The 13099-nt window shown below is 39.2% G+C and overlaps 1 protein-coding gene across 2 annotated transcripts in view; it reads right to left on the bottom strand.

Annotated features, from left to right (window-relative positions):
* LOC148665524 (uncharacterized) overlaps positions 1-13099 on the bottom strand; it is a 33599-nt gene that overhangs the window by 6716 nt on the left and 13784 nt on the right. Inside the window, exon 2 of one of the 2 annotated variants that reach the window (XM_088632346.1) lies at positions 9955-10498. In XM_088632346.1, coding sequence (XP_088488472.1) covers positions 9955-10498 — 544 coding nt within the window. Of the gene's footprint in view, positions 1-8653; positions 10499-13099 lie in introns of those variants that run through there. The other variant, XM_088632345.1, reaches the window with a different exon arrangement.

The following is a 13099-nucleotide window of genomic DNA, read 5'->3' as shown; positions in this document are numbered from 1 at the left end:
TAAATGATAAAATTATATAAGTAGTGGGACAAAACATTGTCTGCCTGCAAGACTGTCATGCTAAACGTCACAAATTGTGTTCTTCCAGTTGTGTCAATCGTCCTAAAGTTACGGAAAATCGGATGCAACTGGTGCATTCAGCATACATTTCTTCAGGATAGTCGAATGGTTTAAAATAACTATTTCATAGATTCGCGTCTAGCTTTGTGTTCCGCTCTCCAAATAGAGGCGCGGGTTCAAATCCCACCCCCCACAGTAAGGCGTTTTACCCTGTCTTACACTGTTCCAGTCTTGTTGTGCTCGCTGACAATCACAATAGGAGGAAAACGGAGAAACTGCTTAGCAAGAACATAACGGACAGAAAAAAGCTTCGTAAACACGTGAATGTGATTAGCAGCAGTAAGGTATGCATTCAAATGTTGAAGAAAGGTGCAGCACAAGGCAATTTGTGAGAATTCGCGGGTTTTTATGTGGCTTGGACTTCTTTCAAGCCTATGAAGGTGACCCCCTTTTCATTTTCATTTTCAAACTTCAGAACCAAATAACAAAAAGGTTTCATGTAAGACCGTTGGAAATACCGGTTTCATGATATATTCGGCGAACCTGAATGAAATATTTTAGTGCATGCTCAAATGCGAAGAATTAAAAAAAACCCTGGAAAATCAACTCTTGCAGTAAATGTCATAAATTTAAAGCGTGTAGTCTGCATGAACAGAGCAACATGTCACATGTCCTCTTTTATCTCGGGCAGTGCATTCCAATAAGATGGCTCTGCAGAAGACATGAGAAATGCCAAACTCGTTGTTGCCATTATTGCTACTCTTGCTACTGTAATTTTAAGCTCTAATCAGCGGGCATGTACAGTTGTACAGGAGCTAGACTATTTTGCGCCATCAAAATTCCATTATGTGAATTTAAGGTTTTATTAATAACAGCATTAACTATACAATGCCTGCTCAAAAACCGCTACCCATTAGCTTAAGAAGCAGCCGTGTTTTAACAAAGTGTGGTATTTGAACAGTAAATGCTGAAGTATTTAATACTTGTGAGCAGATCTTCCTCAAGTCAGACACACTCTTGCTCGCCCGATGCTTTCAGAGCAATATCTGAATCAAGGCTCAAAATGGAAAGAAAGCTGAATCAGGCAAAGGTCATAAGGCACTCGGGGTCACTGTACCCTATAACATCCTGCTTGAACTGTCCAACTAAAAGCTTAGAAGGATCAGAAAGGACACAAACAACCCTTGAATCCACAATCTTGAACTTAAGGGTCGCCAGCTCTCCTCTATTACAACAGTAATATTACTAGCGTTGATACAACATAGTTTAGTAGGCTGAGACTTTGAATGCAATGGGATGGTGGCCAAGAGCTAAGTTGTCAATCTTCTAAACCTACTGTGCCTTCCTTATTCACCGCCATGTTATTTTATCTAGATTGTAAAGTAACTTGCAAAACGTCTCTACTTGTTACTCTGTCTCAAAATTGTAGAGAAAAGTTATCTGTTATAGCCTTAACAGAATGCAGAAATCAAATATATGGGATTTGTTAAGAACTTTATTGTCTTTTCACAAATTACTACAGAATAATACAAAGAAGACATTTTATAGTCTTATATTGAAACCATGAAACCTATGCACACATTCACAAGAGATTACGATAGAAAAACGCATTTGCTCCGGAAAATTAGATCACGTATGATGTTAAATAATTTCTTAAAATAACACTAAATTGCAATCTTGAAACCAAAATTAGAAATATTGAAAACAACCTTTGTTCCCCAGGAAGAAAAGCTGTTTTATATGATGGGACCCGGTTTTACATAATCAGGATTGGGAAGATAACTGTACCCTAGCAAAGGAAAATGTTACACAAACTTTGGAAAGCACACTCTGAATCCATCCGCATATTTGATTTCCAGGATCCGTTCAAAGCAACTTGGCTCTTCACAAGCAAATCATTTCAGGGAAGAAATTCAGTTTAGTCAACTACTGGTGCATTCAGCACACCTTTTCCTCTCACTTGTCAGGATGGCCGAGTGGTCTAAGGTGCCAAGCTCAAGGATGTGTGTCTTTCTAGCTGGCTTGGGTGTTCTGGTCTCCAAATGGAGGGGTGGGTTCAACTCCCACTCCTGACAGCTTCTGTTTTTACCTCTCTTGAATTGTTCCAGTGCTTGCTGACAGTGAATGACTGTAAAAGCAGCAGAAGTAAGCAAGCAACTCAGTGCAATTTGCAGAGTATTCTGTACTATTAAAATCCATTGGTTTTCATACTTTTTGGAATTCGTAGCTCAAGAAGTGACTACTGTTTCATTTTCTATTCACCAACTCAATTTGCATTCTGCCCCTCACACCTCACAACAGAATAACAAATGGCTTCATGAGCCACAGGATCCCCGTGCAGATACAGTTTGCACTATGTATTAGGTAACCCAAATGAAATATTTTAGTGTCGTCTCAAATGGAAGAAATTTCATGAAACCTCAGAATGGAATGCTTGCAGAAAAGGCCAGCAATTCAAAGTGTGTAGGCAGCATGAACAGACCAAGGCAGCTCTAAGTTACAGCGATCTGAAGCCACAATTACTTATTGCACTCGGCAGTGCTTTCCGAGTCGACGGCTCTGCATAAGAAATGAGAAATGCTGGACTCCAAATACGATCTTGCCATTACTGCTACTCCTGCTGCTGTAACTTAAAGCTCTAATCAGTTATCAAAGTTGTACAAGGGCTACACTTCTTTGCCCCGCCAAAATACCATTATGTGAGATTAAGAAGAAGAAGTATTGCAACAAAGTGTTGTCACAACCATGAAAAAAGGTTAGTATTATTTAAGCGGTGGCAAGTTGTATTTTAAAACACCTCTTTCATCAGTTACAATAATAGGTTACCCCAAAACAAACATGAACTTGGTTCCATATCAATTAAACAGTTACTTCTTTTGGAGGAATGTTAACATAATTAAAAGTTCCTAGTTAACTCAGTTTTCTGTTTTTGATATATTCAGCATTGCTGACTAATCCTTAATACCTATTTCTTAATCACACAGATGTGGCATTTTCGAGAGTGGAAAAAGATGTGGGAGAAATGGGGGAGCAGGTACTAGGCCCAGTGGAGAGCATTTCTTCATGGAAGGCCGTAGTTAACAAAACACTTTTGTTATTAAAAACGTGCCAGACCTTTGGATAGAACTAGTAGTGCGTTTAGAGAGTTGCCAAATGGTAATGTTTTAAAGTGTATGAGCTGCATAGCTCAGTTACTAGCTATGGTGAGCACTAATGAAATGGGTAAAAAGAGAGAATTTGAGCGCCTAAATTCTGTTTATCCAGATGTACAACCGATCTACCAAAAAAAAGTCCAGTCGTTTACCACTTTCCTTTTTGACATAACTTCTACAGAGAATGCAGCTCTAAAGGCAGCATTTCACGACCTGGCAATGGTGTTTTATGGTACAAATGCGCCGAATGCTGATGGGTGTAAATGACTAAACATGCGGTTTTAAAAGTGGTTTAAAGACCGACCCCTTACCAACATCAAGCATCAGTATGTTAATAAAAGAATTTAGCTTGCAAAAGCATTTTTGTTGAGACACAAAAGATTCAGAGACACAACATTCCACATGACCAATCCGATCCACACAATGAGAATGCTGGAGTAGAAAATAATTTAATGGTCAGGGGTACTGTAGTAGAACCTGATAAAGATAACTTTGAAAACCGAGAGCTGGTTATGATGAACAATGAGAATCAGGATAGTGGCTGGAACTTGTGCGACGTTATGATAGGACATATAATTTAATAATAATTAGTAATTCATTATTTTAAAGCAACGGGGCACTATGAAGAATTTGTTTTGTTAATCTTGACAGAATAGACTCATGTACAGGCTATAAATGCTGTGCATGGAACAGTCCAAAGAATATTGGATGAATGTTTGCCAAGTGTACTGTAGGTCCTTATGACTTTATACAGTTGCGTTTGTCTTCCGGCAGCTATAATAACCTGTTTTTCTCGCTCAGAAGGCAGCCCGGAGAATAAATGCTGCTGATTTTTTAAATTACATCTCAGGCCTCTTACAGAGCCACACAGAAGTTCTTACAGATGACACAGTGGTCACAGTGGTACGGAATATGGAGGGCGGTGACCGCAGAAGGTTTAAATCCGTTTTGTACAGTAGGGTAATTGAACAGAAATAAGCACACCTTATCGCCTTACGTTATCTGGACAGGAATCTGTTTTGCAGGTTGTGCGTACGGCTTGGTGAATACTGGTAGTAGCAATAAGGAAAAGTTACAAGGGGCTGAGCAATTACACTGCGATTTGGGTTTTTCAGAGAATCAGAAAATTAGCTTGTCAGATGTTGCAGCTTTTGAAATGCATTTAAAGGTGCTCATTTAAATTTTGTACCATGATCAGGGCCAGTGGAAATATTTTACATAGGGTCCCACGCCGCTTAATCTAAAATACTTTTTGATAAATAAATAAATGAAAAGGTATATCCTTTAGTATATTTTATTTGTTTTATTAGGTTGTCTTTATCTATTTTAATGACTTAGATGAAGATCTGATCACATTTTAGGTCAAATGTATGCAGAGATTCAGACATTTTAAAGGGTTCACAAACCTTCTAGTACCACTGTAGTTATTTTATTTTTATTTTGTTGTGTCCATTGTCCCCTGGCTCTTGACCTGTGAATGCACACAGGAGACTTTCAGGCAGGGGGCTTGTCCTGAGCCTCTGTGAAAGACCCACATGCTCTCATGAATAACTGCTCCAGTAGCACATTACCGTACAACTACAGCTTAAAGAGGACCTCCACCTCAGTGTCCTCTACAACTGAAGGGACATCACCACCTCAGAGACAATCTCAGTTTCCTCCATCTCCAGCTGGCTTCCACAGACTGCCAGAGGAGGAAGAGCCCCAGCTGACAGAGGACAGCAGCAGCATAAGAATTCTGCCTTAAGCCAGCTGTGCTGACAGTACTAGTGTCAGTAACCTGAGTCCCTGGGTGCCTATGCTGACAGTAGTGACCAATAATTTAGATGCAGAGGTGCACTGTGAGAGGCCTGTGTATTCACCAAACAAGAGCCCATTCAACATCCTGGCTACAGATGACGATGGGGTGAGCTGTGAGACACTGCAAGAGCAGGGCAACAGCTCTTAGGCTTACTCTGTCATTTTAGAGTGTGCTACAGCAGGGATAGGTTTTCCTTGCATCAGAGCACTGCATATATGCCTCTTCAAGAATACACTTCTGTCTGCAGCACTGACAACCTGTCTGTCTCACCATACATGCAGGGTTGCACAGCCTCTCCACTGAAGCTCTGCAAGGGAAAGCCAGGACTAGACTTCATCCCTGAACGATCCCCCTCACTGCAGCAGGAGCAGAGACTAAACACTGAATCCATCTTTTCTCCAGAAAGCAACGGCCTCACTGCCATTTCTCCCAATCCAAACAACAAGTTACAATAGCACCAATTTCAACTCATCTGGGAGTTCACACTGCAGTACCGACATGAGCAAGTGGATACCGATTTGGGCCAGAACAGCATCGCTCCTTGTAACCCAGTGCTGCTTCAGAAAACCTGGCCTGCTCTTGTGCTGGGCAGATCAAAGTCACCTGTGTTGATTTGACTTCACATGAGACTACCATTCATGGAGCCCTGTTGAAAAGCACCAACCAGTGACTGGCTTGATACCCCAGAAAGAAAGAAACCGAACTGATGTTAGGTTCTGTTTTATGTGATTCCAATAGCAAAGATGTTACATACCAGTTCTTTTGTTATGTTTTAAAAGCTTCTATGTTTTCTTTTCTGTCATAACGTTATTGTTTTTGTTTTGCTTATAGTGTGATGTACTGCAGTTCTGTTGTTGTTGTTTTGTTTCAGTTTTAACATAGGAACTGTTTTATTTTTCATCTTCCATGTTCCAGTTGAACAGGTTTTCTTAAACCATTAGATCTCAGTTTTGGAATATTCCCGAATGCTGCACTATACAACACTAGCAGGAAAAAAAAAGAATCCAAAATAAAATTTACAGATAGGAGAATATTCTCACTCGTCCAAAAGTTCCCTTTGGACCCCACAATCCAGGACTGAGTGTAAAAAATGTCTGAGTACAACCTTTTACAGATCATCATGGTGGTTCAGTGGTAAAATTCTTGCCTGTCATGGGGGAGGCCTGGGTTTGATTCTCAGCCAATTAAAGATTTTTTGCAGCTACATCACCTTGCAACTCACAACTGAAAATGCACTGAAACTGTGCAGCTGTGAACCTGGTCAGTACCTGGATGGGGGAGACTTCCTGGGAAAAACTAAGTTTGCTGCTAGCAGTGGTGTAAAGAGACTCTTTAGATCTTCCAATGTCTAATAGCATTAGTTTCCTTCAAGGTTGTCCAAGAGTGTACCTTTCACTGATGCACAAATATTAATCATGGGGGTGTACCTTCAAGGTGCCTTACAACTGATCAGAGACGTATCATAGCGTATGATCATTTCCACACACTCCTTGTTTTGGAATAGTAGGATGAAGTAAAATACTGCTTTAACATGTAATGGCATTATAGTCAACTGCAGGACTTCAGGGGTGTTTTTTTTTCCATCTAATTTGTAAGAGCTTAAATCAAAGACAATTCCTTCATCTAAAACGCATAAAAAAGCTATTCAAACTGCAGTGTGGTGCAGCTTCTAAAATCCTTGTACACATTTCTCTGTTATTGATGTTTTTTTTAACAAAGTTCCATTTCATGTCCGAACTTGGAGACTTTATAATTCTAACTTTAAGTCACCCTTTAATCCTCTGAGGCCTATCTGTCCTAGCATGTATTTTGTATTTTTTTTTGTTTTTAAACAGAGATCAAATATGAAAAAGGTTTCAGATGCCACCTTGCACTCCATGTTGGATTGCAGCAAGAATGCAGCATTGTGAGTGGGGGCACTCTCTGTAGTTGTGGCCGAGTGGTTAAAATGATGCCTATGTGTTTGATAATTGTTTTTCCCAAAAAAAGTTCATTATTGATCATAATCTCCAGCAAACAAAAAAAGTGCTGAACATGCGAGTCATTCTTGAATCAGAGTCAGGCTACACAGGTATCTGTTATGTGGTGGTCAGGATATATTTGTATGAGAAAAAGGAGGAATTGCTCCACTCCTATTAAGCATAAATTGAAACAGGATAAGAAAGGGGCATTTTGTGTGTTTGTGCATATGTCAACGTATTATCTACATCATAGTGCCTTTCTCATTTGAACGATACTAGAAGGACCACAGAGCAAGCTTTGTCAAGAGTGGGATTCAAACCCGTACCTCCAGAGTGACACCAGTATTTAAAACTTTGAACAAATGTGTCAGCTTTTATAATCCATCTTATTTGTGGAGTGGATGTGTATCTAAAAGTAAAGCGAAGATGCTCACTAAGGTGGGGATGACAGGTTCTGGCTATGCGAGAACTGCGAATCATATTGCTAAGAGATTATCAGGAAATAATATTTAATTACATTTTGTTTATGTGGTTGGTAAAGTTTATATATATATATTGCTTGTCCTGTCCAGATTAAACAAAAAAAAATAGTTGCATTGAAAAAAACAAAACTTACTTATAATTCCATATTTTTATGTTAATGCTGACAAAATAGATTTTCATATTAGGACAGATTCATACAATATCTCTTGATTCTTTATTATTTCCCCTTTAGTTCAGATATATTTATTGTATTTAATTTTTATCCTCTCTGGGTATAAACACATTTTAGATTGTGCAACAAAGACTTTGAGGTTTTTGGTAGAATTTAATGAGATTTGTTTTTTTTTTCCTCTTAAGTGTGATACTTTAGGATCCTATTCTGTTCTATACGTTTCATGCTTAAAAGTTGTTACACAATTACGAGCCTATCCAAAGAGAACAGTCTTAACTGTAAATTAAACAGGATTAAACTTAACATCCCAAGACTACAAAGAAATAAAGAATTAATTCAATTTAGACTTGATTCAATTTAAAATCGAATAAAACGAAAACTTATATACATTTTATTATACACAGTACTGCATGACTAGAACTTATGTCCTATTATACATATATTATGTTTTAGTTAACCATAAGTAAGGGTACAAAATCAAAAGTGGGTGACTACAAAGTGACTATGACTAATAGACATTTTAGGAACAAGTAAAGGTTTATTCCATGCTGAAAAGAGAAGAGAGGAAACATAATGTTTCGGCTGTGAAGCCTTCTGAGGGTGTTACATGCTGACTCATCTACCTACTTGAACTAATAAGACATTTTAGACATAAGACATGATTAAATCAAAAACTGGTGACTAATTTGGTGTGTTTTTAAGTCAACTGACTGAATAAAATTCCTCCCAAGGTGACTGTAGCTAAATGATCTCTCTTCTGTGTGACTGCACTGGTGGACTCTGAAGGTCTCTTGTGTGACTGTGCTGGTGGGCTCTTAAGTTACCTGATTCACTAAAACTCTTCCCACACTGAATGCAGCTGAATGGTGGGCTGACTGGTTGCTCTCCTGTGTGAATGCGCTGGTGGTCTCTTAAGGTCCTTAAGTAACTAAAACTCTTCCCACACTGATTGCAGCTGAATGGTCTCTCTCCTGTGTGAATGCGCTGGTGGGCTCTTAAAGTATTTGACTGACTAAAACTCTTTCCACACTGACTGCATCTGAATGGTCTCTCTCCTGTGTGAATGTGCTGGTGGCATTTTAAGTTGGTTAACTGACTAAAACTTTTCCCACACTGACTGCAGCTGAATGGTCTCTCTCCAGTGTGAGTACGCTGGTGGGCTCTTAAGGAACTTGAGTCTTCTCACACTGACTGCAGCTGAATGGTCTCTCTCCTGTGTGAATGCGCTGGTGGGTTCTTAAGGTATTTGACCGACTAAAACTCTTTCCACACTGACTGCAGCTAAATGGTTTCTCTCCTGTGTGAATTTGCTGGTGTCTTTTTAAGTTGCTTAACTGACTAAAACTTTTCCCACACCGACTGCAGCTGAATGGTCTCTCTCCTGTGTGAATGCGCTGGTGGGCTCTTAAAGTATTTGACTGACTAAAACTCTTTCCACACTGACTGCATCTGAATGGTCTCTCTCCTGTGTGAATGTGCTGGTGGTATTTTAAGTTGGTTAACTGACTAAAACTTTTTCCACACTGACTGCAGCTGAATGGTCTCTCTCCAGTGTGAGTGCGCTGGTGGGCTCTTAAGGAACTTGAATCTTTAAAACTCTTCTCACACTGACTGCAGCTGAATGGTCTCTCTCCTGTGTGAATGCGCTGGTGGGTTCTTAAGGTATTTGACCGACTAAAACTCTTTCCACACTGACTGCAGCTAAATGGTTTCTCTCCTGTGTGAATGGTGTGAATGTGCTGGTGTCTTTTTAAGTTGCTTAACTGACTAAAACTTTTCCCACACTGACTGCAGCTAAACGGTCTCTCTTCTGTGTGAATGTGCTGGCGCCTTTTTAAGAGGTGTGACTGACTAAAACTCTTCCCACACTGACTGCAGCTGAAAGGTCTCTCTCCTGTGTGAAGGTGCTGATAGGGTTTTGAAATGCTAGACTGACAGAAACGCTGCTCCTGTCTTTGCCGTAATGGTAGTTTGTCCACTCCTTCTGAGCAAGGCCTTGAATGATTCTTCCTCATCCTCTGATTGTGTTGTGGTCTCTTATTCTGCAAATGCTCCATGGAATGGTCTTGCTCTGTGTGCTGAAACTGAGATTTGTTTTCTCCATCGTGTCCCTCAGTGTGCTGCTTAGGAGTGTGAATCACCTGGGGCTCCTTCTCCAGCTCCCTAAGACTAAAAACAGCCAGTTCATTCAGTTGTTCGTCTCTGTGCCCAAGAACAGACACAGACTCCAGTTCATTAAATTCAACAATTTTCTTAGAAACCAGATTATTAAACCTGTGTGTAAAGTCATCAGATACAAAGGGATCATATGACTGTTTAAAATACCTCTGCAATGACAGTCTCTCCACTTTAACAGAACAAGGCCTAATTATTATCAAGCCCTGTTGGAGCGGTTGTTGTTCCTCCCTGTCCTGACTCTCCTCTCGGTTCTGTAACTCAGTACTGATCTCTTCACCAGGTACATCAGTCGTCTGCTCTGCAAGGTCAATCAACTGCGGCTCCATGTCCTGCTCTTTAATATTAACAACATCCAGTTCTTCACTGTACTCTTGTACAGAGACACAGCCCAGTTCATTACAACCTTGCGTAATATTGTTTGTGTCCGGATTGGTAATCTTCTCTATAAAATCATCAGATAGTAGGAACCCAGGTGTCTCACTCTCAGGCTCTGTCTTCATCATGGGCACAGCAGAGTCCAGATCCTCCACACTCTGTCTACTCTCTGTGTGCTGCTCACTGAGTTTCTCTCTCCCTTCTGCAGCAGTGAGCTCTGTCTTCTGCCTCAGACTGGAGCCCAACTCCTCCTCACTTTGCTGCTGTTCAAGAGGAGCCCTTTCCCCAGCATCAGGAAGAGCACTGGCCTCTGAGCCTGCAAATACAGGACAAAAGGACAAGACCTTTAATATGGGCTGACAGTAGAATTTAAAATGCAAATAACACCATGGAGATACAAGAAAACAAACTTTAAGATATAAGGATTTTTAGCATCTACACAGACCACCACAGAATACTAAAATATCCCAATGTTCACTTTATCCTTTTATAGTACACATTTAGTCGAAAGTGTTAATTTAGTTGACAAAAATTAGTACGAAAGGTTTTGTCAGCAACCCGTTTTTCATTTTAGTGAAAGAAAATGAAACACAAATATAATCCACAATGATAATGACAAAGACTTGATTGCTTTGTATTTCTATTTCAGTGCACTAAGATGAGACAAACTGGAGTAAAACTCTTATTGAAATTAATTTTGCAACATGAGATTCACCATTTGTGTATTAACTTTGTGTCTGGCAAATAGCAGGCTGGCTGTAACGGGTACAATCCTAAGTCTGAGGCTGTATGTGGACTGTGCGGTGCCTAATGGCTACGAATGTGTAAGAATCGCAGTTATCAGGATGTGCCATTTTCCATCTTCTTCTGTGTTCTAGCCGTCTCCCATTTCTGGATGGTCTTTTCAGCACCTCATGTCATAAATTCTTATTATGTATTAATTGACTGGTACAATGAGATGTATACACTCAGCTAACCAGATTAAAGAAAAATAAAAGCTGCAGAGAAAAAAGACATGCTTCTGGTTCTCCATGCTTTCAGCTGGAAGAAAAAGATCTGGAGTCGGACAGTATTTCGTTAATAATCAAAGAATTCTTGTACAACATTACTGAACTCAGACACATTATGAGTTGAAATCTACAATAAATCTGAAGCGCCATCTGAGCTGCAGCACCCAGACACTGCATTAAGATACATTTACATTGCCGCTAGTCAACACATTAACTAGAAAGCTAAGCAGGAATAAACAGTTTTAAAGCTTGTATATTAGGAAATTACAATCTTCCTGTCTTGGATCGAGATTATTGTGCAAGAGATAAGTTACGCTTTTAAAATGTATGTCAAATGCGCTATATGTGCTGCATTTCAGCTTCATAATGGTGCTCTGTCAGAAATGTGATTTTTGGTCATATTTTATTTTCATAAGTTTACAGCGACAGTAAAATGTTTTTTTGTGTACTGTACATTTCACAGCATGTAATAACCAGTAGAAAAGAATGTTATTTAATCACATGTAGTTTGTGTATGCGGCTGGGTATTTAGCTAACGAGACAATATTTTGTAACAACGTATTATAGCATGTGCACGCATTTACTACTAATTTCTTAAGAGTGTGTGTGGAGTATAATTGTGCTTGCCAACATTCAAGGTCAGAATTCTTCTATAAAGCCCTGGCCAAATATGAAGACAGTACATACCGTTAAAATTCAAACTGAATTAAAAACTACACATTCCTGTTAACGTCGCAGTGCATGTGATCCTTGCTTTTAGCCGATGAAACAGGGCAAAAAATCAGTACATGATGTTGGGGCCGAGTTTGAAAACTTAACTTATCAGCAACAAAGCATAATTTACACGATAGGCTACCTTAAATTGTCAGTTACACAACTCTGTATGTCGCTAAAGCCACTCCTATTTGGCTTTTTAGTAATGGAGTCAGGATGATGACTCCCCCTCCCCCCAACTGTTCCGTGTCTGAATCGCAGAGGGTGTGAGAGAGTAGGGATAGACAGAAAAAAGGGAATCACAACTACAATACAAATATATTTTTATGGTAAGGGGGAGCAAAACATCAGTATTTAGTACAAAATATATAGTTCACATCTGAGCCTAAATATAAAGTTAAAATCTCGACAAACAAAGCAATGTAGGAAATCCACAATTTTTCTGGAGAAGAAATACAAATAGAAAACAAATGCTTTTTGACATCTCAAATCGGTTTGATCAAAACGAACAAGACAAATAGTATTTTCAGAGAGCAATTACTTTGTGTTTACATTTACATAGAAATTGGAGCAATCTAATCTAAAATTAAGATCACACCAGAGACAGCAGTAGCTCTGCTTGTCATAGACGTTCAGCAAAGGAATAAGCCATGTCAAGTGCAATAATTCAGTGCAGTAATCATAGTTTAAAATGTGCATAGAGTAATGTAAAAATGCTGAAACTTCACAATTAAGAAGCTCAGTAGTACAAGAAACAAAAGGAGGATAAAACTTGAACTTTTTAAGGCTGAAACTATATTTCAGTCTAAAAAATTAAGGCAAATAAAAATGTAGAATGTTGGTGTTAGAGATGTAAATAAATGAAAAAATATAAAAATGTAAATGAGCAAAAGGCTTATAAATGGAACAGGTGTTACCTTGAAATAAGCAATCAGAAATAATTAGATATAATAAGAAGAGGGATGCAGGAACACTTGCAAAAGCTCAGGCATACAAATAAAAATAATAGAAAGCTGTGTTAGAAAAGAACATGTAAACCTGAAGCAGATTTGGCAGAAAGCGAGGGACTTGAATACTCGGGTGCATGTTTGGCAGTATGAAGGTTTGATAGGCTAGAGAGCCAGAAAATCAGCTCACATGACAAACAGAGCACTTCGTTCAGAGAGCCCTGTATGAATTAATAGCAAACATGG

Source organism: Lepisosteus platostomus, chromosome 5, assembly GCF_059453375.1.
Source record: "Lepisosteus platostomus isolate fLepPlt1 chromosome 5, fLepPlt1.hap1, whole genome shotgun sequence".
Taxonomy (NCBI): domain Eukaryota; kingdom Metazoa; phylum Chordata; class Actinopteri; order Semionotiformes; family Lepisosteidae; genus Lepisosteus; species Lepisosteus platostomus.
Note: the sequence above shows the minus strand (reverse complement) of the source record. Positions and strands in the feature narration are given on the sequence as shown.